This window comes from Gorilla gorilla, chromosome 18 (genome assembly GCF_029281585.2).
Source record: "Gorilla gorilla gorilla isolate KB3781 chromosome 18, NHGRI_mGorGor1-v2.1_pri, whole genome shotgun sequence".
Lineage (NCBI taxonomy): Eukaryota > Metazoa > Chordata > Mammalia > Primates > Hominidae > Gorilla > Gorilla gorilla.
In genome coordinates this window covers 117876876-117904564 of record NC_073242.2, presented here as the reverse complement: position 1 = coordinate 117904564, position 27689 = coordinate 117876876, and the positions used below count along the sequence as shown (strand labels likewise).

General features: G+C 50.6%; 1 protein-coding gene, 1 long non-coding RNA gene and 1 other non-coding gene across 10 annotated transcripts; 1 reads left to right on the top strand and 2 right to left on the bottom strand.

Moving 5' to 3' along the window:
• Positions 1–392: 392 nt before the first annotated feature.
• LOC129527403 (uncharacterized) lies at positions 393–8585 on the bottom strand. The gene is made up of 3 exons (XR_008672360.2): positions 8302–8585; positions 4687–4849; positions 393–3484 (listed from the first exon to the last, which is right to left on the bottom strand). It is a non-coding gene; the product is annotated as an uncharacterized lncRNA (long non-coding RNA).
• C18H16orf95 (chromosome 18 C16orf95 homolog) lies at positions 7378–23313 on the top strand. 8 transcript variants are annotated; one of them, XM_019012875.4, is made up of 8 exons: positions 7378–8995; positions 10256–10307; positions 10984–11109; positions 14791–14937; positions 15754–15790; positions 20160–20346; positions 21592–21826; positions 23052–23313. In XM_019012875.4, the coding sequence occupies exons 1-7, from the start codon at positions 8889–8891 to the stop codon at positions 21812–21814; spliced, it is 879 nt and encodes a 292-aa protein (XP_018868420.4). In that variant the 5' UTR covers positions 7378–8888; the 3' UTR covers positions 21815–21826; positions 23052–23313. The 8 variants fall into 8 exon arrangements, with proteins under 8 accessions (XP_018868420.4, XP_055220436.2, XP_055220438.2 ...); XM_019012874.4 differs by having other exon boundaries at positions 8560–8991; XM_055364460.2 differs by lacking the exon at positions 7378–8995 and adding an exon at positions 9002–9197.
• Positions 11257–11360, bottom strand: LOC115931151 (small nucleolar RNA U13). The gene has a single exon (XR_004067700.1). It is a non-coding gene; the product is annotated as a small nucleolar RNA U13 (small nucleolar RNA).
• Positions 23314–27689: the final 4376 nt, after the last annotated feature.

Here is a 27689-nt window from a genome sequence, read left to right as displayed (position 1 = left end):
TTGCCGCATAGCCTGCCAGCTGCGGCTGCTTCCTGGGTGCCCTCCAGGGAGAGCAGGGGATCGTGGGTCCCCGGTGGTGGGTGTTTCTTTTTCCGGGGAGAGCAGGGGATCGTAGGTCCCCAGTGGTGGGTGTTTCCTTCTCTAAGGTTTGCTGCTATTTCCAGGCCTTTCTGTGGGGCTGGGTCCTGTCCTGGGGCCAAGCCACGGGGTCATCCTCAGCTGCACTGGGCGTGCCAACCACAAACGAGTCACTCGCTACAAGCAGCACCATGCAGCCTCCTGTCTGGGCGAGACCCTGCACCCCACAGACTGGAAACGCACCCCGATTTCCCAGGTCACAGGGGGAAGTGTGGATCTGACAAGGGACTAAATGTGGCGTCTTTCATACGTTTCTCTTACATATTTTATTTTAAAATGAAAAAAAAATCAGGTCATGGGGAACGAGTAGAAGGCTGCTGCCTGCTGCAGTTCCCCTCTTGCTCCGAGAGTGGGGACGGCCCAGCTGGGGGGACCTGCTCCGGGCCTGGGTGCCACAGCCTCACCTAGACACAAGGGCACAGGCTTTGTTCTCCAGGGATCTGTCCAACACCAGCATCCCCCCGGGGGCTCAGACCCTGCACTTTTCTGTCTGCTGCTGGGGTTGAGGGGACAGCAGATGGGCAGCGAGGGCTGGTGGCTGCCCAGGCTGGCCATGCCCAACACCAGCAGGTGAGGCGGAGGCCGAGAGGGTGTTGTGGCCGGGTCACCTGGGCCCATATGGAGCTCACTCCTCCCTCTGGGGGCCGCTTGGCTGTGCTGCCGGAGGCATGGCACTTTCCCCACCCGGTGGATGGCGGGGCTTCATCCTTCCTCCCCTTGCAGGAGGCAGGGTGCCCAGGGTCCTCCGTTTGTCCCCTCTCCTTAGGGGAGGTCCCTTTTTGCGGTGTGACCTCTAGTGGGCATTTAGGGTCACTGCAGAGGGCCTGCCCCCAGCCAGCAATGTGAAACAAAATGCCATTTGGATAGTTTCCAAACCTACACCGGCCCCCTCCCCATTTTGACTTGAAAATCCCCAAGTGACAGAAGGCACAATGCGTGTCCTTCCTATCTTTGCCTCTGTCCCTCTTCTTCCTGAGGGGTGCGATCCCTGGCGCCTTCCCTTCTTCCTTGTGTGCCGGCGTGGGCCCTCCCTGCCGCCGCTGAAGCCCACCTGCACTGCCTCTGAGCCGCGGAGGTCCTGGAAGCAAGGTGGAAAGGTGCTGGAGGGCCAGGGGGAGGCGCCCCTGCAGCGCTGTCCCTCCCCAGCAAACAAGCAGCTGGGCTCTGCTGGGTGTTCTCCATGGCACCGTGTTTGGCAGACATTAACCACGGAACAACCAGGGGTGCTGGTGTGGCTGGGATCAGCCCACTCCACTGGAGAGGAAGCAGCAGCTCATAGAGGCTGAGTAATTTGCCCAGGGTCACACAGCCAGGGAGTATTAGCACAGGGCCCCAGCCCCGTAGCCTCACCTCTTCCGAACATGCTCCTCTAGGAAGAGCCGCCGCCGGTGACGCTCAGTGTCAGTTGTTCTGGGACCCTTTCACCGAGTGTGGGGTGGAATCAGAAGCGCCAGCTCACACAGCAGTGGGGCCAGAGCAGTCCTGGCTGAAGCTGGGCGCTGATGAACTTGGACTGGAAATCTTAACTTGGGCTCAGCCAGAGTGTATTACTTATAAAACCACGACTTTTCCCTTCCCATATGAGGACTTCTAGTACCTTGAATTCGGTTCTCATATAAAAACACGAGGGTGCTGTTTTACAGAAACACAGGGAAGCTAAGCCTGGCACACTGCAGCCACGTGGGAATAAAACTGGGGCTCTTGGGACTCACAGTTCAAGCCCGGAGCCAGCTAAGGCCTCTGATGGCGCAGCCCCCATGCCCCTCACAAATGTGGGTGGAGCTGGGTCAGCATCTGGCTTCCGCATCCCCATCTGCCGTGCGCCCCTGCCTTTCCAGCCTGTGGCTCACCTTGCCCAACCCCACGGCCTGATGCCCTGGCTGCATCTGCCTTGGCTGGGGCTCCTCTGGGCATCTGGAGTTGCTGCTTCCTGGCTCCTTACAGGATGTTTACAGAAACTGCAGGTCTGCAGAGGACAGACGGCTCTGCCCGCAGGGAGGACAGGCACCTGGTGCCCCTTCCCACACGTACCTATGCCACTGGCCCCAGGTCTGGCTGTCCTGAGCTCTCCCTGCCTGGCCCTGCTGATGAACATGCCCTTCTCAAGGAGCAGAGTCGGTGGAAAGAGGCAATGGACCTACCCAGGGTGTGAAGATGCTTCTCAGAGTGAGGCCTGAGAAGCAGCTTCCGGCCCCAGGGCCAAGCAGGAGGAACTGACAAAGCACGGAGGGTCCACCTGTGTGCACAGCCGAGCTGCAAACCCAAGGTCGTCATGTGAGAGCCCTACCCACTGCCTCAAGGGAGAAAACGGCTTGGCTCTAGGAGTCAGGCCTGCGGTGGGGCCCAGGCAGCCCCTCACTGGCTGAGACCCTTGCAGTGTTCTCGATGCTCAAGCCTTGTCTGCTCCCCTCGGGGCAGAGCATCACCTCGGCACAGTTGGTGTTTGGGGCCGGGTGAGTCTGCGCGCCGGGCCGCTCCATGCGTTGTGGGAGGTTGAGCAGCATCCTTTGCCCCAACAATGGATGGCAGTCCCTCCTACCTGTCAGCCAACAGGCCCAGACAAGCCAGGTGTTCCCCGGGCCACTAGGCACTACCGGGTTGTGACCTGCACCTCCCATGCGGCAAACAGTGCTAAGCACTGGGGACACGGCAGTGAACACTGACGGCTCTGACCCCACATAGACCACAACACATCATGTCCCAGGATACGTGCTCTTGGGGCTGCCCTGATCACAGACACATCAGGAGGCAGTGGACTCCCAGGTGCAGGGAGGGTCAGGGCTGAGGTGGAAGTGGGCAAGGGCGGTCGTGTGCTGCTCGGCTCAGGTGACACCTGGGCTGGCACCTGGTGGGTGAGGAGGGGCTAGTGAGATGCTGTGTCCTCAGCTGTCTTCCTCTCCACCTGGGAGACACATAATTCCCAGAAACCTCAGCAGGGGCCGACTCCTCACTGGCCAGAGCCAGCCCCACGCCACCCAGGAACCAACTCTGGCCCAGGGAAAGGGGTTTCCGTGAGGCTTGAGTCTGTCGTGGCTCCCCTGCAGTTCTGGGGCTACCTTCCCCAGGCACATTCCACCCAGTTCCTGAGCAAAGCCAAGAGGCAATGGCCAGTGGGCCACTGTCTGCCATGCAGGCCAGTCGGTTTGCTCCCATGGATTGGGTGGATGTGAAGCTCAGCGTCACCAGGAAGCCGTTGGGAGAGATGCACACTCCAGTTCCCGCACGCTGAGATGTGGCCTGGGGAGGGGGTTTGAGCATTTGCAGTTTCCAAGGCCCCCAGAGCAGCTGTCCTATGGCCGTCATCTGCCGCCACTGCACTAAACAAAGCACCTCCGTTTCAACATCTCTGGGGAAGAGGATTCCAGAGAACACACTTCAGGAAAATGCACAATTTTACATGCCCAGCTAGCAGTCCTTTGCCCTTTAGTGAGAAAGGGTTGAGCTGTCCTTCTTTTTCCTTCCTTTTAAAAAGCATTTGGGCTGGAGCAGTGCCTCACGCCTGTAATCCCAGCATTTTGGGAGGCCGAGGCAGGGGGATCACTTGAGGTCAGGAGTTTAAGACCAGCCTGGCCAACATGGTGAAGCTCTGTCTCTACCAAAAAATACAAAAATTAGCCGAGTGTGGTGGCGCACGCCTGTAATCCCAGCTACTCGGGAGACTGAGGTGGGAGAATTGCTTGAACCTGAGAGGCAGAGGTTGCAGTCAGCCGAGATTGTGCCACCGCACTCCAGCCTGTGCGACAAAATGAGACGCTGTCTCAAAAAAATAAATAGCTGGGTGTGGTGGTGGTGGTGGGGGGTGCCTGTAATCCCAGCTACGTGGGAGGCTGAGGCAGGAGGATCACTTGAATCCGGAAAGCAGAGGTTACAGTGAGCAGAGATCGCACCACTGCACTCCAGCCTGGGCGATGAGAGATTCCATTCCCCCACTCCCCGCCCCGAAAAAAAAGAAATTAAAAAAAAAGTAAAAAGGGTTTGGTTAGGTTTTTGAGGTGTAAGCTATTTATAGTGAAATTTTACCGTGTGTGCAGTTCTGAGATGACAGATGGTTGTAAATAAGCACCATCAGGACATGGAGTGCTCCAGCCCCCATCAAAATCCCTTCATGCTGACGCTGCAGTCTCTGCCTCCCCAGATCTCTAGCCCCTGGCGCCCCTGATCTGCTCTCCACCCCGTGGTAGTTCACCCTCAACCAGAACATCTGGGGAGTGGGCTCTCCCAGCAGGGAGTCTGTCTGCCTTTCTCCTTTGGCAGGGTGCAGCTCAGCCTTTGTGCATTATTGCTCCTCCAAGGAGCCTCATCAGACATTTTTCCAATACCCTCGTGAAATTTTACCACCACAGACATACTGTTTGTGTACTGTGTGTATACCTGTGCTTCCTACTTCAAGAGAGAAAGACAGTTCCAGCTACTCAGGAGGAGGCAGGAGGATTGCTTGAGCCCAGGAGGTTGAGGCTGCAGTGAGCCACTATCACACCACTGCACTCCAGCCTGGGTGACAGTGGGACACCCTGTCTCTAAAAAAAGGCAAAATGTGTTTCCCCCTACCTGCCAAGGACCAGTGTTTGCCCATCTGCGGGAAGCAGCACCTTGCTGAGAATGCGGGACTTCAGCACGATGTCCTGAGATCCATCCGCGGTGTTGCCTGAATCAACCGCTCATCCCTCGGATTGCTGAGCAGGATTCACAGGGTGGAGGCACCACAATGTATCTGTGTCCCCGGAAAGAATATTTGCAGTTTCCAGTTGGACACTTTATCAATAAAATCACTATAAACATCTGTGTGATTTTTTGTGTGGGCATAAGTTTTCATTCCTTTAAATGCCTAAAAGTGGGACTGCTGTGTCACATGTTAAGCACATGTTGTATCAGAGGAGAAACTGCCACATTTTCCAGAGCGGATGAAGGAGTCACCGTGTGCCACATCCTCGCCATCCCTTACGGTGTACTGAGTGTTCTTTTTTTGAGACGGAGTCTCACTCTGTTGCCCAGGCTGGAGTGCAGTGGCCTGATCTCACCTCACGGCAACCTCTGCCTCCCGGGTTCAAGTGATTCTCCTGCCTCAGCCTCCCCAGTAGCTGGGACTACAGGCATGCACCACCATGCCCGGCTAATTTTTTGTATTTTCAGTAGAGACGGGGTTTCACCGTGTTAGTCAGGATGGCCTCGAACAACAGGAGGCGGAACAACAGGCATGACCAAGAAGGTCAGGACATAGGCGGCTGGAGCTGTCCTGCGGGGGATGCCAGGAGCCAGTGCAGAACACGTCCTGAAGTCGTCCTGACTGCAGAGTGGAGTGGCTGGAACATTCACCCCACCCTGTCACTGCTGATGGCTGTCCCCACACATGGGTCAAGCAACTCTCACAGTTGGAAGGAGCCATTAGCAGGTGAAAGTGAGGCTGTTTGCCTCAGTGGCCCACTGCTTCTCTGCCCTGTCTAGCCAGGTTGATGGCCCCCTCTGGTCTGGTGGTAGGTTCTGCTGCTCAGGTGTCAGGCCTCTCTGCAGGGCCACCACTAGCCCAGGGTGCTCCTGTGTAAGTTCACATATGGCGCTGCTTTGGAGCAGGCTAAGGCCCAGGCTGGGGTGCATGACTTGGTTAGCTGAGCACAGGATAAATGCAAGCCTCACTTGAGTTCTTGGCAAGGGACCCTTGATTAGTGAAGAAACCAAACAACTGTGCCCAGGAACCCTGCTTCTGTCTGGGTATAGGCTGCCTGGGGAGGTGTGATCTGGGAGGAACCTGCAACTCTCTCCCTGGGATCAAGGAGGTTCTGTGGGTTTGGCTTGGGTCCCCATTACCTTGGGTTCACAAAGATCTCATTCTGCTCCTCTTTCCCTCTACTTGGGGGCTTTGGAAACAAAAGCCTATAGAACAGGCAGTGGTAGTGGCCAAACTTCCAGCCTGAAGCACACTCACGTCACAAACTGACGTGTGCTGGACTCTGTGTCTGGCTTTTTTTTTTTTTCCTTGAGACAGGGTCTGGCCCTGTCACCTAGGCTGGATGGAATCATGGCTTATTACATCCTCAACCCCCTGGGCTTAAGTGATCCTCCCACCTCAAACTCCCAAGTAGCTGGGACCACAGGCATGTGCCACCATGCCTAATTTTTAAATTTTTTGCAGAGATGAGGTCTCACTATGTTGCCAAGGCTGGTCTCAAACTCCTGGGCTCAAGAGATCTTCCCACCTTGGCCTCCCAAAGTGCTGGGATTGCAGATGTGAGCTACCATGACAGTCCCTGGTTTTTAAGCACTTTTCATGCTCTTTCATATTTGATCTTCTGAAACTTCCTTGGGATTGGTTTTATGGTTATCATTATTTTAGACATAAAACTGAAGCTCAGAAAAGTTAGGCAACTTGTCTGATACCTGTCTCTGATAAGAGGCAGAGCAAGGATTGGATCTAGGCCTTGTTACTCAGAACACAGGGGTAGGGTGGCTGGAGTTTCCTTCACATCCCCAGCCTGTGTCATGATGGATTTGCTTTCCTGGTTTTGAACATCACACACATGGAATTGTCTGTACATTCTGGGGTCTGACTTCATTGTATGCTTCATCCACATTGTTGTGGGTTATGGTTGTGTGCCCTTTTCCATTGTTGTACAGAATTTCCTCTCTGTGAACATGCCATACTTTCTTTTTAAAATCTTTTTTCCTGCCTGTAATCCCAGCACTTTGGGAGGCTGAGGCGGGCGGATCACGAGGTCAGGAGATCGAGACCATCCTGGCTAACACAGTGAAACCCCGTCTCTACTAAAAAATACAAAAAATTAGCCGGGCGTGGTGGCGGGCGCCTGTAGTCCCAGCTACGCGGGAGGCTGAGGCAGGAGAATGGCGTGAACCCGGGAGGCGGAGCTTGCAGTGAGCCGAGATCGCGCCACTGCACTCCAGCCTGGGCGACAGAGCGAGACTCCGTCTCAAAAAAAAAAAAAAAAAAATCTTTTTTCCTATGGATGGACATCTGGATCATTTCCAGTTTGGGCCATCAGGAAGAAAGCTGCTGTGGGTAGTTTTGTTCATGTCTTCTGGTACACATAAGCTCTCATTTCTCTTGGGTGAGTTGAGGAATTAGTTGGTCATCAGGTATTCATATGTTTAGGTTTTGTAAATACTACCAGTTTACCAATGTGGTTTTATCAATTTCATGAGCCATGTATGAGGGTTCCAGCTGTGACATCCTCGACAAACTAGGTATTGTCAGTCCTTTTAATTTTAGCCATTCTTGGGTGGGTGAGGGCAGTGAAGAGCTATTCTTGACATGGAATGACAAGACCTAGTGTGCCCGAGGTGAAGGCCTGAGCGTCCAGGGGAGCATGAGCCTGTCTTGTATGCCCTGCTGTGCTATGACAATGTTTCAGTGTGCTCAGGAGGAAAACAGACAGCAGAGAAGCCGAGTGCTCCAAAGTGGGCAGAAATGAGACAGGCATAATGTGCTAGGCTAATGGTGACTCTTGGAATTTTGTCATTAGCTACAAAGAGGGCAGTGACATGATTTACACACACACACGGGGTGGGGTATCTGAAATATTAGGCAGCTAGTATGGCAGGGGCACCGCCTAATCAGCATGGATGCTGGCCAGGAGAGGACGTGTGTATGTGCTGGCTGGCAATAGTCCTGCTCATAGGTCACGATCTTAATGATTAAATAACAAGGCAAGAAATCCGAGAGGGCATTGCCTGGGAGCACCCTGTTTGCTCTGTGGCCAGAACGCAGCACACTGAAGTATTGCCCATCAGGGATAGAGGTGCTCGTGATGGTTTGGGCAAATACAAATATTAATCCAGAGTATTTGAGTCTGCATGAAAATACTGAAAAGTGAGGGAAGACCCAACCGTTTCCAAGAAATACAAATTGGAACTGGCGATAACTTAAAGAACATAATCAGAGAGGCAGAGGGCATTGGGTTTTACTAAAATATGAAGACAAACGTCCTGTCTCCACGTAAGCAACCGCCCAAAGTACACGCGTTCAAGCGAAAAGAGCGGGTGGGGTGGGGAGGCTAAGGGCCAGCCAGAGCTTCGGTGCTTGCACGCCCAGGCCTCCGCGTGACGACTGCTTCCAATTCCGCGGCCTTTAAACCCCAGGTTGTTTAAAAAAAAAAAAAAAAAAAGAAAAGAAAAGAAAACCTATTTCTCTAGAAGTCACGATTCGAGCCCCACCTGAGGACGCAGCGATCCAGCGCCAACTCATTATCTGAGATAAAGGAGTGATTTTACCAGAAGCGCCTATGCAAGACGCAGGGCCCCGCGCGGGCTGCTCCCACCTCTTTCTCTCCTTGCAGGCTACCGAGACCCTGGCTGGGGCGGCCGGCGGCCCCTCCGGCCCATCCGTCGGAAATGATGAGTGGCTCCAGTGGCCGGGGTCTGCAGGACCTACCCCAGCCGGCATGGCGGGAGCCTCGCAGCCCCACACGGCCGCGCTCTGAGCCCCTGACCCCGCGTCTCTGCGTGAGGGACCAATCAGCTGCCAGCTAAGTTCACATACCTAGAAGGCCAATTTTGATTGGCTGGGCGCGGGCTAGTCCGCGGGACGGGCGGGCGCGCGGGCACTGTTGGGCTCCTCTGAGCGGTTGAGGTTGGGGCTGGGGTTGGGCTCGGGTTGGGTTCCGCCTGGGGCAGGAGGGAAAGGCGGGAGCCAGGGCGTCAGGGTCTGCGGACGATGTGTGTGTGAAAGGGCGCGTCAGCCATAAGAAGCCATATGCGTGCGAGCCGGTCCCCATCTTCCCCGCGGCGTTGTCACCATCATCATGAGGCCACTGGAGCAGCCTCAGGCGCTGCTGACGGGGAGCCGGGCGCGGGGTGCGTCGGGCTCTGCGGGTTGGCACTCACACCCAGCGCGCAGGATGGCAGGCAAGTGAGTCCTGAATCCTGCCCGCGGCTACCCGACACCTCGCCTGTGAGTTCCCGGCCCGGCATTGCTCCATGACCTATGCAGGGCAGAACTCTTGAGCGCCACCCACAGGAACCTCACTTACATTGGCTTAACAAAAACGCAACTGATGGTTCCACATAACTGAAAACGTCAGAAGTAGGCCTTCAGGCATAGATGTATCCAGGTACACATTGACCATGGTCCTGGAAGGTTTCTCTCCATCTCTCAGCTCCCTTCCTTTTTGCTGGCTTCCCTTGTGGAGGCAAGATGATCACCAGGACCTCCTGAGGTTTACATGTTATCAGATTATCAACCTCAACAAAAAGGAGATTCTTTTTTTCCCCAGCCTTCCAGGCTGGGCAGTGGTGAGTTTGGCCCACCTGAACTACAAGGACTGAGATGGGCGTGGCCCCCCCTCCCCACCAGGAATATAGCAGTGCTGTCATTACCAGAAGGGACCTCGGATGCTGTGGAGGGCAGTGCCCCATCCTCTGTTTTCAAGCATTATCTGGGAGAGTTGATGCTTGAACCTATTACTCTCACAAAAATAGCAATAATAATAATGGTTATTATGACAATGAAACCCAAAAACACTTATATCGCTCTTACGGTTTCCACATACAAAGCACTTTGACCCACTACTGTCAGGGAAGCAGGGCTTTGCACCCACTGGAGACGCTTCATTCAGCCAACATTCAAGCAGTTTGTTGGGGAGTGGAACAGGGAAGAGCAACACAGGCTGTGTAACCCCAAATGCTTTGTCATCCCAGACACAAAGCACCCGGGTTTTTATAGTGGAAGGAGGCTCATTAATGGACAGTTTGATGATGTTTTTTCTTCAGTATTTCAGTAAGTTGAGGGTGTCTGACAGACCATCCTAGGTGATGTGATTGGCAGCTACATGTCTTGGAAAGTTCTCAGCAGGTTAGAATGCTCCTGTCTTTTCTGATGCTCCAAGCACAAGTGTAGCTGGAGTCAGCTTGAAGCTGGTTGGCTTGGGAATGCAGGATTCCATGACAGCCAGCCCCCAGGAGCCCCTAGACATTAACGCATGAGCTAGCACACGCCTGCTTCTGATGTCACCCTCTCACTCTTCTTGGGCTCAGAGGATCCCCCTATCCCCGCCACCCGTGGGCTTTATTGTTAAGAGTCCGTTCTGAGAAGACAGGTCCAGGCCTGTGCCCTAGCATCCCTGCCCCCTAGTTTACACAAACCCTAAGCTTTTCTGTTCTTCTCTTCTAGGAATAGCACATTTCAAACCTACAAGAAAGAAGTGTGCCTCCCCCGTCATTCGGTAAGGAAAGCAAATCCTCAGCCACTTGGCCCTGACCCCAACATACCCCTGTGGGGTGAGGAGAGCAGGGAATGTGGGTCCAGAAGCTGCATCTCATGAGAGAATCCTCCAAACACAAAAGTGTGGTTGCAGGAGCTATCCCTGGGCCTCCAGAACACCTCCCAGGCCCTCACAACACCTCAGAGTTCAGGAGGCCACCTAATATACCTGCTCTGGGCATCAGCTTCTCCGTGTGCCCCTGGAGGTGATGGCAGCCCCTCTCCTTCCTGCCTGAGGGTGTTGCGAAGGTCACATGGGATGGATGTGGAAGCTCTTGCAGACCAGAGTGTGACAGATGGCCATAAAGGCAGCACTCATGTGCGCATAAGCTCTAGAGCTGCTTGTACATGCCCATTTTCAGAGGGGACCACGAGACTTGCTCATTGTAGCACAGCAGGAAGCGGCTGAGAATCCCAGCGCACCTGATTTGCAAGCTCCGGGGGATCCCCCTCCAAATGACCTTCGAGGCCTCAGGGCGAGCCACGGTAGCCTGCCTCTTTTCAAGCTGCAGTAGGAGCTGGGGACCCTGCCCCCGGACACCATCTTCCTGAGCATGGATCTACTGTGCTTGAGAGCCTCCTGTCTCCCTGCAAATGCAGCATCAAGCTCAGTTCTGTCATTTCTGGATCTTACTCAGATGCACCCTGGCCTCTGGGCCATCTGCTGTGAGTGCCAGACCAGATTCGGGGGCCGCCTGCCTGTGTCCAGGGTGGAAGCAGCACTGCCTTACTGGGTCCCTCTGTCCCTGAGACCCCGAAAGCAGGTAGGTGACTTGAACCAGGAGGTCTTCACCTAGGGTCCAGGGTGAATGTCAGTTGACCAGTCACCCCTGAGAATTAGAAGTATTATATGAATGGATATTTTAACATTTCAGGGAGACAGTTTGATATTATTTATTTATTTATTTTCATGTCAGATGGGTAATGTGCTGTCATTGTAGCAAGGTCTGAGGGAGGCACACCTCACACATGTGCATGAGTACCCAGTTATCATGCTTATGAACTATAAAAGGATCTGTGATTTTTAAACAGTTTTTTCTAAAAACTAGACTTCTAGAGGTTTGATTGGCATGTGATAAACTGCACGTGTGTAAAATGTACAATGTGGTAAGTCTTGCCGTAGGTATTCCCCCCTGAACCCACCACCACCATCAAGATAATGAGCATATACACAACCCTTAATCATGTCCATGGGCTCCTTTGTAACTTTGCCCAACATTCCATACCCTGACATCCCCAGGGAAGCACTGACCTGCTTTCTGTCACTGTAGATTAATTTGCATTTTTGATAATTTTATATAAATGGGGTCATAGACTTTGTACTCTTTTGTCTGGCTTCTTTCACTTGGCATAATTATTTTGAGATTCTTCTATGTGATCATGGGCATCAATAGTCATTCTTTTTATTATTGAGTAATGCTGCATTATATGAATAGGCCACAGTTTATTCATTCACCCAGAAGGACATTTGGGTTGTTTCTACTTCTTATGTGTTACACACAAAGCTGCTATGAACATTTGTGTACAAGGCTTTGTATGCACATATGCCTTCATTCTTCTTGGGTAAATACCAAGGAATGGAATTCCTGAATCATATGGTAGGTGTATGTTTAACTTTAAAAAAGAAACCTGTTGACTGTTTTCCACCATTTTACATCTCTACTAGCAGTGTCTAAAGTTCCAATTTCTCCACATCGTCACCAACACTTGGTTTAGCTGATGTTTTTAATTTGAGCCATCTTAATAGGTATCTGTCTCGTCGTAATTTTCATTTGTATACCCGTGATAATTGGTGATGTCAAGGATCTCTTCATGTGCTTTTGCCATCTGCATGTCTTACTCGATGAGGCATCTGTTTGTTTTGCCCCTTTAAAAGAATTGCTTTTTTAAATTACTGGGTTTTGATAGTTCTTTATATATTCTAGATACAAATTCTAGATACAAGTTCTTGATCCGAGATTCAATTTGTAAATATCTTTCCATGTCTTTGGCCTGCCTTTCCTTTTTTGAGACCGGGCCTCACTCTGTTGCCCAGATTGGAGTGCACAATCATGGCTCACTACAAACTTGAACTCCCTAGCTCAAGCAATACTCCCCCCTCACCCCCCAAGTAGCTGGGACCACAGACGTGCACCACCATACAAGGCTAATTTTGTTTATTTTTCATGGAGATGAGGTCTCACTATGTTGCCCTGGCTAGTCTCAAACACCTGGACTCAAGTGATCCACCCGCCTCGGCCTCCGAAAGTGCTGGGATTACAGGCATGAGCTGCCACCACACCTGGCGAAGCCTCTTTTCTTAATAAATTACACTGCCTCAGCTATTCCTTTATAGCCATACAAGTGGACTGACAGTTGTTCATATATGTATGAATTTATTTCTGAACCCTCTTCTCTTCTGATCTAATTGTCTGTGTTTATGCTAATACTACACTGTCTTGATTATTGTGTCTTGACTTTATAATGCCTGGAAATCAAGTAGTGTTCATTTTCAAACTTTGTTTTTCTTTTTCAGACTTGCTCTTCTCTTTTTTTTTTTTTTTTAATTTCCATGTGAATTTTAGAATCAGTTTGTCAATTTCTACAAAATTACCCTACTGGGATTTTGACTGGGACCGAGTGGGCTTTGCAGATCAGTTTGAAGAGAATTGTCTTTTGAAAAATATTGAATCTTTTGACCCTTAAACATGATACATTTCTATGTTTATTTAGGTTTTCTTTAATATTTCCCATAAATATTTTGTAGCTCTTATTATATAGGCTTTACACATCTTTTGTCAGATTTACCCATAAGTATTTCATAATTTTGATGGCATTGTTTTTGAATTTCAATTTATGACTTTTCATTGCTGGTATTAGAAGTACAACTGATTTTTTGTCTATTGTTTTTGTATTCTACAATATTGCTAAACCTATTTATTCTAGTAGCTCTTTTTGTGGATTCCATCAGCTGTTCTACGTAGATGATTGTGTCATCTGCAAACAGAGATGGCTTTCTTTCTCCCTTTTCAATTTGGAGACTTTTATTTTTCTTACTTGATACACTGGCTAGACCTTTCAGTACAGTGTTGAATAGAGCAGTGAGAGGAGACATTCTTGTCCTGCTTATGAGGGATGGCATTCAGTTTTTCTTTTTCTTTTCTTTTCTTTTCTTTCTTTTTTTTTTTTTTTTTGAGATGGAGTCTGACTCTGCTGCTCAGGCTGGAGTGCAGTGGCATGATTTCGGCTCACTGCAAACTCCGTCTCCCAGGTTCAAGCGATTCTCCTGCCTCAGTCTCCCGGGTAGCTGAGATTACAGGTGCCTACCACCACTCCCGGCTGATTTTTGTATTTTTAGTAGAGATGGGGTTTCACCATGTTGGCTCGTCTGGTCTCAAACACCTGATCTCAAGTGATCCACCTGCCTTGGCCTCCCAAAATGCTGGGATTATTGGCGTGAGCCACTGCTCCCGGCCTTCCTCCCGTGTCTAATAGCCTCTACCACTACGTGCAGAGCTGTAACTCCTCCTCCTGCTGTAACCGCCTCCTCATCCTGTTGCCCGAACCATGTGCCTCGTTGAACCCGCAGCTGAGAGGTGGGACCACCCTGTCTTTCCGCTGGAGAAGCTGCAGGGTCACAGTGCCAAGGGTGGGCTTTAGGGAGGGTGAGGAACTGAGGCAAGAGTGTAATTTGCTATAATTCACATACATGTGATTGCATGTACGTTCTTTTTTGAAAAATGCAAATGGTAGTGTACTGAACTCACGGTGCTGCATTTTCCTCACTTTACATCCTGTCTCAGAGTTTATTCTATGTCAGTCCAGACAGCTCTGTTCCATTATTCCCAAGGCTGCCTATACCCCGTTGCCCGATGTCTGTCATTTATTGTCTCTTACTGAAAAGCATTCGGGCTGTCCAGTCACTCCTGACAATGGTGCAACAAATATTTCTGTGCATAGGACACTTTGCAGATGTGAAAGTATCCTCATAGGACACATTCCTGCGAGTGGAATTGCCGCATCAAAGGCTGTCTATTTTAGAACCTGATAAACTTTGTTAAGATGCCAGCAGAGCCCTCTTCATAGCTGAGAGCACTGAGGCACAGGGATGCTAAGTGTCATGCCCAAGGGCCCCAGCTGGAGACCACCAGACCAGGACAGAGCCAGGTCTCCCAATACCAACCTGTGTGCTCTGCCAGGGCACAGGTGCAGATGGTGGGTAGGGAGGCCAGGTGAGCCACGGAGGTCCCGTGTCTCCCAACAGTGGGCATGTTGTAGAGGGTAGACCACAGTCCCATATCTGGAGTGGTTGGGTGTGCTCGTGGGTGGGAACAGCTCTCCAGGGCCTGCCCTGATACTAAGACCCAGCCAGGGGGTCTTCTGGGGGATGGCTCCATCAGGGAGTCGTTGGGGACAGGCATGGCTCCATCCCCTTCTGAATCTTCTCCTCCCATCCTCTCTGTTAGAGTCAAAAGATGGTTCAGTTTTCTATCCCTCAAACTGCCAAGATGTGCCCCTGCCTATGCCACCGCTTTGGGGGCCGCCTCCCGATGCCTAGGGACCAGGCAGTGATGCCCTACTGGGTGCCCCGGGTCCTGAGGTCTCAGCAGCAGGTAAGGAGTAGGCGCACACTGCAGTGAGAACTGAAGAGTGAGGTGGGGGCCGGGGGAAGGGGAGATGGGAAGAAGAAGGGGAAGAGGGGTACCTGGGCTCTGCTCCCACAAAGGCCTCTGCTGGTGTCCAGAGAAGATCCCCTGGCAGCTGTGGCCATGGGCTTGGGAGCACAGAGGGCAGGTGCGGCTCAGGGAGGGCTGGCTCAGATCTCCCAGTTGGCACTGGAAGGGCAGGGCCGCGCTGCTCTCTGCAGAGGGGTGATTGTTCTGCCACCCACTGCTGCTGCTGCTGCTTTCCTCCCTCTCTTCCTCCCCCTCTGCACTCTCCCTGACCTCTCTCACCTCCCTGCCTCCTCCTTCCCACACTACCTCCCTTCCCTGGCCCGGCCCCTCCTCTGACCCTCTCCCCTGGCCCTGGCTGCATGGAGGGAGGTGGGAAGGAGGGTGCCCGGGACGGACCACCACTAGATGGCCTGTCCTCTCTGCTCTTGCTGGCCGCCTCCACAGCGCTAGTTCTGGGCAGCAGCAGCAGGTCTCTTCCTAGCCCCCTGGGCCTCTTGCTCCCCTGCTTTCCCTGTGTCCTGGGTGGTAGACAAGGGCTTCCTTCCTTCCCACTGACTTCCAGTTGCTGGTTTTCCATCATTGGGTGGCAGGCTGTCCTCAGAGAAAAGAGCCTGCAGACCTCATAAGGAGGAGCCCTTGGCTTTTATCTTGAGCTGGCCAGTGCCCCTCCTGGAGGTTTGGAGTCCCATTCACCAGGCCCTACCCCTTGGAGGGTCGCCAGGCTGACTGCTTGCCTCCATTCTTGTCTTTTAGATAGTCAGGAGGCAGCAGAGTTTGACAGGCATCCAAGGTAACTCCAGTGTGTGTGTGTCTCATGTCATCCCCCTCCCCAGAAAGGTGGGGTTCGTGAGCATCGTGATGGTGGGGGCAGACCTCTCATCCCCAGACACCTGCCCACAGTGTGACAGTGACATGAATGTGGCTTCCCTTTCCCTGCTCAACAGCCATCCCTTGTCACCCACTACCTTCCCCCATTGAGCCCAGAGAAACGTCTGCTCTATAGGCAGACCCTACCCATCTGCCAGCATCGGCTCTCTGGATGACATCAACTCCCACCCTGGGCTTGGATGAGACCTAAAGTGGTTTTATTAAGCTCTAATCTTCTATAATTTATGACATAGTATGTGTGTGTATATATATTTATGATATAGTACATATTCCTATGTGTACCCTATTATATACTCATACATTCATATATTCATGGCATATTGTATATTCAAAACATAATAATTATGTATCTATTCATTACATAGTATGCTCATACATTCATATATTTGTGACCTAGTGTATGTACATTCACATGTTCATGATAGACATAGTATATACTCACATTCATGTATTCACAATACAATATGTATTCATATGAGGGGCCTTGAAAAAGTTTATGGAAAATGCATATAATATGCTGGGTGCAGTGGCTCATGCCTGTAGTCCCAGCACTTTGGGTAGCTGAGGAGGCTGGAATGCCTGAGCTTAGGAGTTTGAGACCAGCCTGGGCAACATAGTGAAAGCTTGTCTCTACTAAAATACAAAAAATTAGCTGGGTGTGGTGGCACATGTCTGTAGTCCCAGCTACTTAGGAGGCTGAGGCATGAGAATTGCTTGAACCTGGGAGGCAGAGGTTGCAGTGAGCTGAGATCACACCATTGCACTCCAGCCTGGGCAACAGAGTGAGAATCAGTCTCCAAAAAAAAAAAAAAAAAAAAGAAAAGAAAAGAAAGAAAAAGAAAATGCATATAATAAAAAGCAATGAAACAATGTATGGATTTCAATTTTTTTTTGCACCAAACTAAACTGATACTAACTTATTATAACATATCTGAACAGGATCTAATTTGAGGTGCTAAGAAGGAAAAGACATCAGTTTAAAAAGAGTCCCTATCAGAGCAGCATGAATTCTGCTAAAATTGAACCCAGAACGAACATCACATTTATGGTGAAGTTTGGGTGGAACAATGGTAAACTCACTGATGCTTTATGACAAGTTTATGGTGACAGTGCACCACAGAACAGCAGTTTCCAGATGAGTGACTCATTTAAGAAGGGATGAGGCGATGTTGAAGGTGCAGCCTGCAGCGCCAGCCCATCCACATCAGTTTGTGAGAAAAAACATTCATCGTGTTCATGCCGTAACTGAAGAGGACTGATGATTACCAGCAGAAACACTAGCCAACACCATAGACATCTCAACTGGCTCAGCTTACACAATTCTGACTGCAAAATCAAAGTTGAGCAAACCTTCCACTCACAGGGCACCAAACCCATTGTGTCCAGATCAGCTGCAGACAAGAACAGAGCTTTCAGTGGAAATTCTAAAGAAGTGGGATCAAGATCCTAAAACATTTCTTTGAAGAATTGTAACAGGAGTGAAAACATGGCTTTGCCAGTACCATCCTGAAGACAAAGCACAACCAAAGCAATGGCTATCGAGAGCTGAACGTGGTCCCATCATGGTAAGAGTGGATGGGACAAGAGCAGAGGTCATGGCAACAGTTTTTTGGGATGCTCAAGGCATTTTGCTTGTAGACTTTCTGGAGGACCAAAGAATGATAACATCTGCTTATTTATTTATTTATTTATTTATTTATTGAGATGCAGTCTCACTTTGTCACCCAGGCTTGCAGTGGCGCAATCTCGGCTCACCACAACTTCCGCCTCCTGGGTTCAAGTGATTCTCCTTCCTCAGCCTCCTGAGTAGCTGGGATTACAGGTGTGTGCCACCATGCCTGGCTAATTTTTGTATTTTTAGTAGAGATGGGATTTCACCATGTTGGTCAGGCTGGTCTGGAACTCCTGACCTCCTGATCCTCCCACCTTGGCCTCCCAAAGTGCTGGGATTACAGGCGTGAACCACTGTGCCCGGCCAACATCTGCTTATTATGGGAGTGTTTTGAGGAAGTTAGCCAAAGCTCTAGCAGAAAAACACTCTGGAAAGCTCCACCAGAGTCCTTCTCTACCACAGCAAGGCTCCCACTCATTCCTCTTGTCAAACAAGGGCAACTTTGTGAGAGTTTTGATGGGAAATTATTAGGCATCCACCTTACAGCCAAATTACAGTCCTGATTTGGCTCTTTCTGTCTTCTTTGTTTTCTAATCTTAAAAAATCTTTAAAGGGCACCCATTTTCTTCAGTTAATAATGTAAAAAAAGACTGCATTGATGTGGTTAAATTCCCAGGTCCCTCAGCTCTTTCAAGATGGACTAAGCGGCTGGTGTCATCACTGACAAAAGTGTCTTGACCTTGTAGAGCTTATGTTGAGAAACAAAGTTGATATTTTTTATTTTTTATTTTTATTTTTAGTTTGTTTTAGGATGGAGTCTCACTCTGTCACCCAGGCTGGAGTGCAATGACGTGATCTCGGCTCACTGCAACCTCTGCCTCCTGGGTTCAAGCAATTCTCCTGCCTCAGCCTCCCAAGTAGCTGGGACTATAGGAGTGTACCACCATACCCAGCTGATTTTTGTATTTTTATTAGAGATGGGTTTTACCATGTTGGCCAGGCTGGTCTTGAACTCCTGACCTCAGGTGATCCACCTGCCTTAGCCTCCCAAAGTGCTGGCATGACAGGCGTGAGCCACCGTGCCTGGCCTATTTTTATCTTTTAATTCCATTTTCTACAAACTTTTTGCAGTCCCTTTATGTATTCATAGTTAAGTATATTTATGTATTTGTGTGTCTGTGACCTGGTATGTAGATTGATCTGTCTGTGACCTGGCACATATGTGTATTCCTGCTCTCATGACATAGTATATGGGGAGATCAGGACCTCCACCCCCACCATTACTTTCTTTGTCTCTAAAAGGAGTAGGCTAGACTTGATCTTGAAGGTGTTTTCTGTTGTGGAGGGCTGCCGTGTCTGTGTTTTCTGGGCTGGCATCATGTCCTTCTCTTGGTGCACCAACTCTTTGTAGTGAGTTTGCCTTGATGGAATCTATGAATGAGTAAATCTGTGAATGGAGTTGGGGTCCCTGGAAAAGGAGAGTGATTTGAGTGGAACCCCCAGAGGCAGGGGTCGGGGAATGCTTGGGAAACAAATAATCACCAACCAACTGCTCACCTCTTATGGCTCTTCGAACCGTAGAATCATACATGTTGGGTTTATTTTTATTAAATATTTTTGGCTTTGAAACCTTTGCATCTTTTAGGAAAAGCTAAAAGCTTAGTTGACATGCATCATCTGGTATCTGATACTTAAAATAAAAATGGCATTAATTTTTACTCCAATCATTGTTTTGTAGTTTAGGTGACTTATATAAGTAATGTTTCAAGCCTCAAACTATTCACGCCAGAAGATTTCCCAGCACAGAATTAAGAGAGCAGATCTCATTGCTGCCAGGAGAATTATGACAGTTCTCCCCTCTGGCTGCAAGTACAGAGTGATTTAAAAATGTGAGACATTTTCTTTGGCCGCAAATCTGACTGATTTCCATTTTAATGAGAAAGTTCACGTTTCTGATCTTACATTTTTTCTTGTAAAGACAGACTTAGGTGCTTTTCTCCTTTATGTTTTTGTGGCATAATTTTTCATAAGGAAAGTATATTTATGATATTTACATTAATATAATTAATGTATATTTTATATTAGTAGCATATTAACAGTGTAATAAAAAATAAAAACAAACTCTAGTATCCAGAGGATCACATGCTGACCAGACCCCGTGTAGAAAGTGCTGAAGAGCATCAAGGAAATGGAAACGTCGGAATTCCATCTGTGCTTGTGGCTTTCCTTAAACTTTTGTTATGGAAAATTTCAAATATACCCCAAAGTGGAGATTGGCTTAAATCAGCCCCACGTGCCCATCACTCAGCTCCAGTCATTATCCAGTGTGGTTCCTCTGATCTTCACCACCCACTCCCGCTCCAAAAAAGAGGATTTGGAAACAAGTCCCAGCTAGACATTGCACATGTTTCATATGCTGTTCTAAAAGAGAAAGCCTCTTGAAAAACAGCCCCAAGGCTGCCGTTACCCAGGATATCATAAACCCGCAAGACGGCCTTTATCTCATGAGCTCCGGGTCAGTGTCCCCACCCCGGGGCTGTGGCTGGGTCCTGGAAGTCCCCATTTCCCGGAGGCTCTGGGGCTGGTGTTGCAGCCTCCTGGTGGCTCACAGAGTCCCGGAGAACACGCCCTGTCCTCAACCCACCTTTTCTTTGCCTAGCACCCCCGCTGGATGCATGCTGCTGGCACAACTGCTGGCGGATCTGCGGTGATGAGTGCCTGTTGTCCAAGTTCCAGCAGCTCCACGCCCCCTACCAGGACCAGCTACCGGCTCCCGCGGCGCGTCTGCTGCCCCTCGGCCTCCTGACCCTCCTCCAGGCCATCCCGAGGGTCATCATGGCCATTCGGTGAGCAGGTGGGGGATGGGGGACAGTGGGTGGCCCTGGCATGGTGACGTCCACCTGAGGGAGGCTTGGTGGCCATCAGGGATGTGGAAGAGTGGGGGGTGGGGGTTAACTTGACAGGCGTCCAAGGCCTGGCACTGTGAGTGTGTCCTGTGGTGCTCTGCACAGCGCAGGCTCTGCCCTGCCTCACCTAGAGATGCCAGGGCAGCCTGGGGGCGGCGGGGGCCTCGTGGGGGTGGCAGGGGCCTCGTGGGGCACTTCCACCCCTTCCATCTTCCCAAGTTCTAAAATGGCCCTGCTCCCAGAAGGACACGGGTCCCAGTTTCCATAAATTTCCATTGTTATGTTGGGGTTGACGGTGCATCTTAACAGCCACTTACCCTCCAGCCTCTGAGCTCTGAGTACCCCCTCGGGTAAGGGGACCTCTTGCCTGTCCCCAGCTTGAGCCCCAGCCGCCAGTCTCCATACTAGAAAGCCCCTTCCCCTGGTCTCTAGTCCCATCCTCGCCCAGGCTTCGAGTTTTGCCCCTGGCACCCTTGCTGCCCACAGCCATGGCTTTCTGCTGGGATACCTCCCCCAGGAAGCCTCCAGGGCCACTCCCCGGGCCACAGCTGGGCTTCGGGGAACAGCTACTTCCTCTTCCTCCTTTACTCTCGGCCTAGGCGGTGGCTCCTCTGCAAAGCCTCTCTCCTCTCCTCCTCCTCCTCATTGCCCAGTGCGGCTCCTTCCTGCCTGGGGGCCTGCATCACACTGCATGGATGAGGAGACCTGTGAACAAACGCACACACACAGTCGAATTTACATGCATTTACTTGTTTGCTCATTGTCCCCTCCATGCAATTGCAAGAGGAAGATTCTAGAAAATGTGCAGCGTCTGCAGATAGCTGCCAGGTGTCCTATCCTGTTTTCTAGTTGTTCACAGCAGGAGCTTAGCCCGGTCTTGGTCACTCTGCCACGGCTGGGAGCGGGAGACTCTGCCCTGTTTTTCGGGTTATCCATTCTCCTGGAGTTGGACGTTGCCTCCCACTCCCTGGGCAGTCACAGTTGAGGCTGTGATGTGCATCGGGATACAGGTCCCTTGTGGGCCTGGGCGCCAGCCTCTCCAGGCCATGCATTGGGAAGGGGGCCAGGAGCGGGCACGGTGAGCTCTGTTTGGTCTCTGAGCATGAGCAGTACCTGGGCAACAGCGAGAGCTTTCCTTCTTTGTCATTTTTCTTGTGGATTTATCTTTCTTTTTATGTTTGGCAGCTTGATGATCACATTTAGTTTGACTCCTTTGTACCCACACTGGGAGAAGCAAAGAAGAACACTTGGTCTTAAAGGATGGGCAAGGCTGGGCATGGTGGCCCACACCTGGATCCCCCGCCTTAGAAGATGGGCGAGGCCGGGCACAGTGGCCCACAGCTGTATCCCAGCCTTAAAGGATGGGCGAGGCTGGGTGTGGTGGCCCACACCTGCATCCCAGCCTTAAAGAATGCGCAAGGTGTGGTGGCCTACACCTGGATCCCAGCACTTTGGGAGGCCAAGGGGGGAGGATCACTTGAGCCCAGGAGTTCAAGACCAGCTTGGGCAACATAGCGAGACCCCATCTCCACACAAAATAAAAAAATTAGCTGAGTGTAATGCTGTGGTCCCAGCGACTTGGGAGAACGAGGTGGGAAGATTGTTTGAGCCCAGGAGAGTGCAGTTGCAGTGAGCTGATTGTGCCAGTGCACTCCAGCCTGGGCAACAGAGCAAGATCCTATCTCTGAAAGAAATTTAAGAAACAATTTTAAAGGATCAATGTTAAGTAGATGGTCAGGGGGCCCAAAAGGGAATTGCTAAGCCCTGGCCTCAGGCTCAAATTACCTGGTAAGATGGAAGGAATGGAAGGAAGGAGAGGGGAAGAAAAAGAGAAAGATGCCTGGGCTTCATCTAGAGATTTGGAGTAACTGTTCTGGGGAGGGCCTGGGCGTGCTCTTGTTTTGAAGTTCCCCAGAAGTGCAGTCCAGGTGGAGACCCGCCTGCATGTCGGTGCAGCTTCCTGTTTTCCAGCCCCTGAATCCTGGCACTTGGAGGGCCCCATCTCTTCCTGTCCTTATCAACAGCTTGTCTAGAAAGACCCAGGAAGTCACTCACTCTGTGGTGTTGGTGATTCATACACTTCCATAGCAGGTGTCTGCTTCTGAGCCAAGCTCCCAGGGCAGCGGAGCAGGCACCAACCAGCATCCCAGGGGAGGGCACAGCTTTTCCAGCTGGGATGTTTGGGTGCCCTGTGAGATGCCCCAAGCCACCAACCCAGCTTATCTCAGGAGAAGCCTCGGCTGCCCGTCTGCCGGCCTGGAGAGATGTGCTACAGCAGCCGGGGGTGGGGGGAGAGGGTGGGCTTAGAATCTCTTGGCAGGGAGCCCCCAAGAGCAGGGTGAGACCTGCCTTCATTTCACCTGTCCCCTTCACAGTTCTGCAAAGCCAGCATTATCATCCCTTTTCAGAAGGAGTGGGCACTCAGGTGGAATGCCTCGACCCAGTCCTGCGGCTGGAAAATGATATGGCCAGGACTGCACCCCACCCCTCGTCCCTGCACCCCTTCCCTGCCTGGGATTCCTCCAGCCCTGTGCACTATGGAGCGCCTCTGCCTTCCGCTCATGGAGGTTTCCCAAGGGCACGCTGAGGGCAGCTGGTCTCAGCCTGGGGCCGGGTCCTAGTAACTGTCTCTCTTTGCTTTCCAGCCAGTGTTTTGGGGTTTGAAGTTGGAATCTTCAGCTGCTGTCAAGAACAGCCACAAAAATGTGTCACGATCAAGATCTTTGAGAGTCCACCAATCAGGAGGCGTCTGTGACAGTTGCTGTCTTCTCAGAACAGAATCCACACCCAGGATTCAACCCAAATTATTTCTCATCAGGTGATTCTTGGTTGTAGCAAAGCTCATGTGAATGTGGGTGAGATTCTGTTATGAATGTGGTCAATAAATGTTATTTGTGAAACTCTAAACTGGCCACCTCTTAAATGATAACCTCTGATTTCCCTTCATTAAGGGGGGACTTGTCCCCATGTCCGTGTCCCTGGGGGAGGGCAGCTATTTCCGAGTGTCTCTTCAGGGACAGCAGACCCACTGGATGAGGGCCCGAAAATGGTTTCAGCACCTGTGTCAGGTGGGTCTCCCTTTAAGTAGCATAACATTGTATATGTGAATTGAATTTTAAAATCTGAGATCTCTTTTACATGTCATAAAATTCACTCTTTTAGAGTATACGATTCAGTGGTTTTTAATGTATTTACAGAGTTTTGCAACCATCACTGCTCATTCTAGAACATTCACTGCAAAAAGTCCCATACCATTAAGCAGTCACTCCTTCCCGTCTCCCCCAACCCCTGGTGACTTCTGATCTACTTTTTGTCTCTGGATTTGCCTGTTCTGGGACATTTTATCTCAATGCTGTCATCCGATAAGTGGTCTTTCATGACTGGCTTCTTTCACTCAGTATTAGGCTTCATCCGTGTTGAGGCATATGTCAGTATGTCATTTCTTTTGATGGTTGAATTTTGGGTTGTTTCTGCTTTTCGGTGATTCTACTTTGTGAATAATGTGGTTATGAACATTTGTGTACAAGTGTTTGTGTGGACAGAGGTTTGCATTTCTCTGGGGTGTACACCTGGGAGTGGAATTGCTGGATCATATATTACTCCATGTTTCATGTTTTGAGGAACTGCCCAGCTCTTGTCCGCAGCAGCTGTGCCATTTTATATCCCCACCAGCAGTGCATGAGAGTTCCTATTTCCCTGCGTCCTCATGACACTTGTTTCATCTGTGACTTTGCTGATAGCCATCCTAGCAGGTATGGAGTGCTATCTCATTGTGGTTTCCATTTGCATTTTCCTAATGACTAATGATGTTGAACATCTTTCCATGTGCTTATTGGACATTCGTATAACTTCTTTGGAGAAGCATCTCTTCAAATACTTTGTCTATATATAGATATATAGATACACACATACACACACACACACACACAGACATATACATATATATAGATATGCCCCCCTAACACATATATATATTTCTGAGACAGGGTCTCACTCTGTCACCCAGGCTGGAGTGCAGTGGTGCAATCATAACTCACCAAAGCCTTGACCTCCTGTGCTCAAGCAATCCTCCTGCCTCAGCCTCTCATGTAGTTGGGACCACAGGCACATGCCACCATACCCGGCTATTAATAGTTTTTTAAATTTTTGTAGAGACGGGTCTCGCTTTGTTGCCTAGACTGGTCTTGAACTCCTGGGCTCAAATGATCTTCCTGCCTCTGCCTCCCACAGTGCTAGGATTACAGGCATGAGCCACCATGCCTGGCCGTTTGTCTACATTTTAATTGGGTTGTCTATCCATCTTTTTATTATTGACTTGTAAGTATTCTGTGTATTTTCTGGATGCTAGACCCATTTTCTTGATGATGTCCTTTGAAGTAGATGTGGGTTTTAAATTGTTGTGAAATACGGTTTATATTTGCCTAGGTTGCGTGGACTTTTGGTCGTATGCTCATATCTAAGAAACCGTTGCTGGATTCGAGATCACAAGGACTTGCACTTGTGTTTTCTTCTTTTTTTTTTTTTTGAGACAGAGTCTCGCTCTGTTGCCCAGGCTGGAGTGCAGTGGTGCGATCTTGGCTCACTGCAAGCTCCACCTCTTGGGTTCAGGCGATTCTCCTGCCTCAGCCTCCCAAGTAGCTGGGATTACAGGTGCCTGCCACCAGGCCCTGCTAATTTTTGTATTTTTAGTAGAGACAGGGTTTCTTCATGTTGGCCAGGGTGGTCTTGAACTCCTGACCTCAAGTGATCTGCCCACCTCGGCCTCCGAAAGTGCTGGGATTACAGGGGTGAGCCACTGCACCCAGCCTTGTGTTTTCTTCTAAGAGTGTTATTGTTCTAGCTCTTACATTTAGGTTTTTAAAATCTATTTCGAGTTTAATTTCTGTATATGGTATGAGGTAGGGGTCCAGCTTCATTCTTTTGCTTGTGGATATCCAGTTGTCCTGCATAACACCATGAAATGATAAAATCATAGAAATGGAGGCAGATTAGTGGTTTCTGGGAGCTCAGGAAGGGTCTGGGTCTGGTGGGAAGGAAGGGCCTGTGTTTATAGAGGGGCAGCGCGAGGCATTCTTGTGGCTGGAAACACATCAGTGGCAGTGTTCTGGTTGCAGTATTGTACTATGGTTTTGCCATGTGTTACCAATTGGGGCAAACTGAATAAAGGATAACATGGGGCTTCTCTGTATTATCTCTCTTTTTTTTTTTTTTTTTTTTGAGACCGGGTCTCACTCTGTCACCCAGGCTGGAGTGCAGTGGTGCGATCTTGCCTCACTGCAACCTCCGTCCCTGGGGCTCAAGTGATCCTCCCACCTTAGCCTCCTGAGTAGCTGGGATTACAGGCTCACACCACCACGCCTGGCTAAGTTTTGTATTTTTAGTAGAGATGGGGTTTCACCATGTTGGCCTGGCTGGTCTCAAACTCCTGACCTCAAGTGATCTGCCTGCCTTGGCCTCCCAAAGTGCTGGGATTACAGGTGTGAGCCACTGTTCCTGGCCTCTCTGTATTTATTATATGTGTACATGAGTCTGTAATTATCTCAAAATGATAAATTTAATTGTAGAAGCAACACAATTCACTGTGAAAGACTTTAAGGATACAGAAAACTACAAAGAAGAAAATAGAAACCACTCAGTTCCTCCCCTGAGCAGATCTCTGTTATTACTGCCTGGGCAGGAAGGAAAGGACACATTCCTCCGGGGATGACCAAACGGAGGACCTAAAGGTGACAAACAGGCTCGGACAGTAGTTCGCACCTGTAATCCCAGCTACTCAAGAGGCTGGGGAAGATTACTTGAGGCCAGGAGTTCGAGACTAAACTGAGTAACATAGCGAGACCCGGTCTCTACAAAAAATATAAAAATTAGCCAGGCATAGTGGTGCATGCCTCTAGTCCCAACTACTTGGGAGGCTGAGGTGGGAAGATCTCTTGAGCCCAGGAGTTTAAGGCTACAATGAGCTGTAATCACACCGCTGCACTCCTGCCTGGGCAACACAGTAAGACCCTGTCTCTCTAAAAAAAAGTGTCAAACAAGAACCAGACTCTGGGATGCTTGAACTGGGGGGTTCACCTTAGAGACAAGGAAGAAAGACGTGGGAGTCTCAGATATACAGAACAAAGAGGGCTACAGTGAGCGGGCCAGGGCCTCGGTGTATCTTGGGCACATCCGTATCTGCAGTGGCCACCGTGGAGGGAGTGGAAGCCGTGTTCTCCGGGGGCACATCTTCAGTGGCCCTAGGGCAACATTAAACATCATTTATTCAATCAGCAGATATTTATTGGATGCCTGGCACCAGAGAGACAGCATAAGAAGACATGTGCTGCCCCCAGGATGCCACTGGGCGGCGAGGGTATTGTAATTCAGGTGGGGGTCGTTGCCATCCTGCCTGAGGCACACATGAACACAAGGAGGGCCCAGGAGCTCCGTCAGTGACCTGCTAACCATTCCCACGTTGCCACAAGGACCAGCAACCTCTGGGGTGTTCTTGCTGTGGGAGCCACTGCAGGGTCAGGCTGGATGTACAGGACGTGATGCCCCAGGAGCAGCCCTTGGCCAATGATGGGTGGGAGGTGTGGGTCAGCACTTCTGCCCCTGCATCCTTCGACGGGGATGACTCTGGGCCGTGTTCCCAGCAGGACTGAGCCCCTACTGCCCACAGGGCCACCTTCTTGCTAATGTCCTTCATCCCAGCTCTCCTTCCTCCCCTCACCTTCCCACTCCCTCACAGGGCTTCCTGCATCACCTCCCCCAGAAAACACTTGCACTCAATCCTTGCCTCAGGCTCTGCTTTTGGGGTGAACTCAAGATAAGACAAGGTGAGCAGATCCCATCTCACCAGTCAGGGAGGAAGCGCCATCGGAGCAGAGACCTGAAGACAATTCCAGGAAACCTGGCAATGAAAGGTGAGGCCAGAGTGCCAGGGCACAGGCACAGCAGGGGTGGACAGCCTGGAGGTGACAGGTGGGGGCATTCCGGCCACTTAAGCCCAGTTAGGGTGGCTGGGTCGTGGCATGGGCAGCCAAGAGCACTGGAGGATGAAGCGGATGGCAGAGAGCATGGGAGGCTTTGGGAGGCTGCCAGGGCTTCACATTTGTATGGCTAAAGCCTGCACCACAGCCAGGTTCAGGGCATATTCGAGAAGGCCATGAAGGCTTGAGTCCCCTGGCCGTGTCAGTGGCTGGGGAGGACAGGTCAAGGCAGCGGCCACAGCAGCCCATGACCACAGGCTGCATTTTGGAGAAACCACTCCAGCTGAAGAGTGTTGGATGGAATAGAGTGGC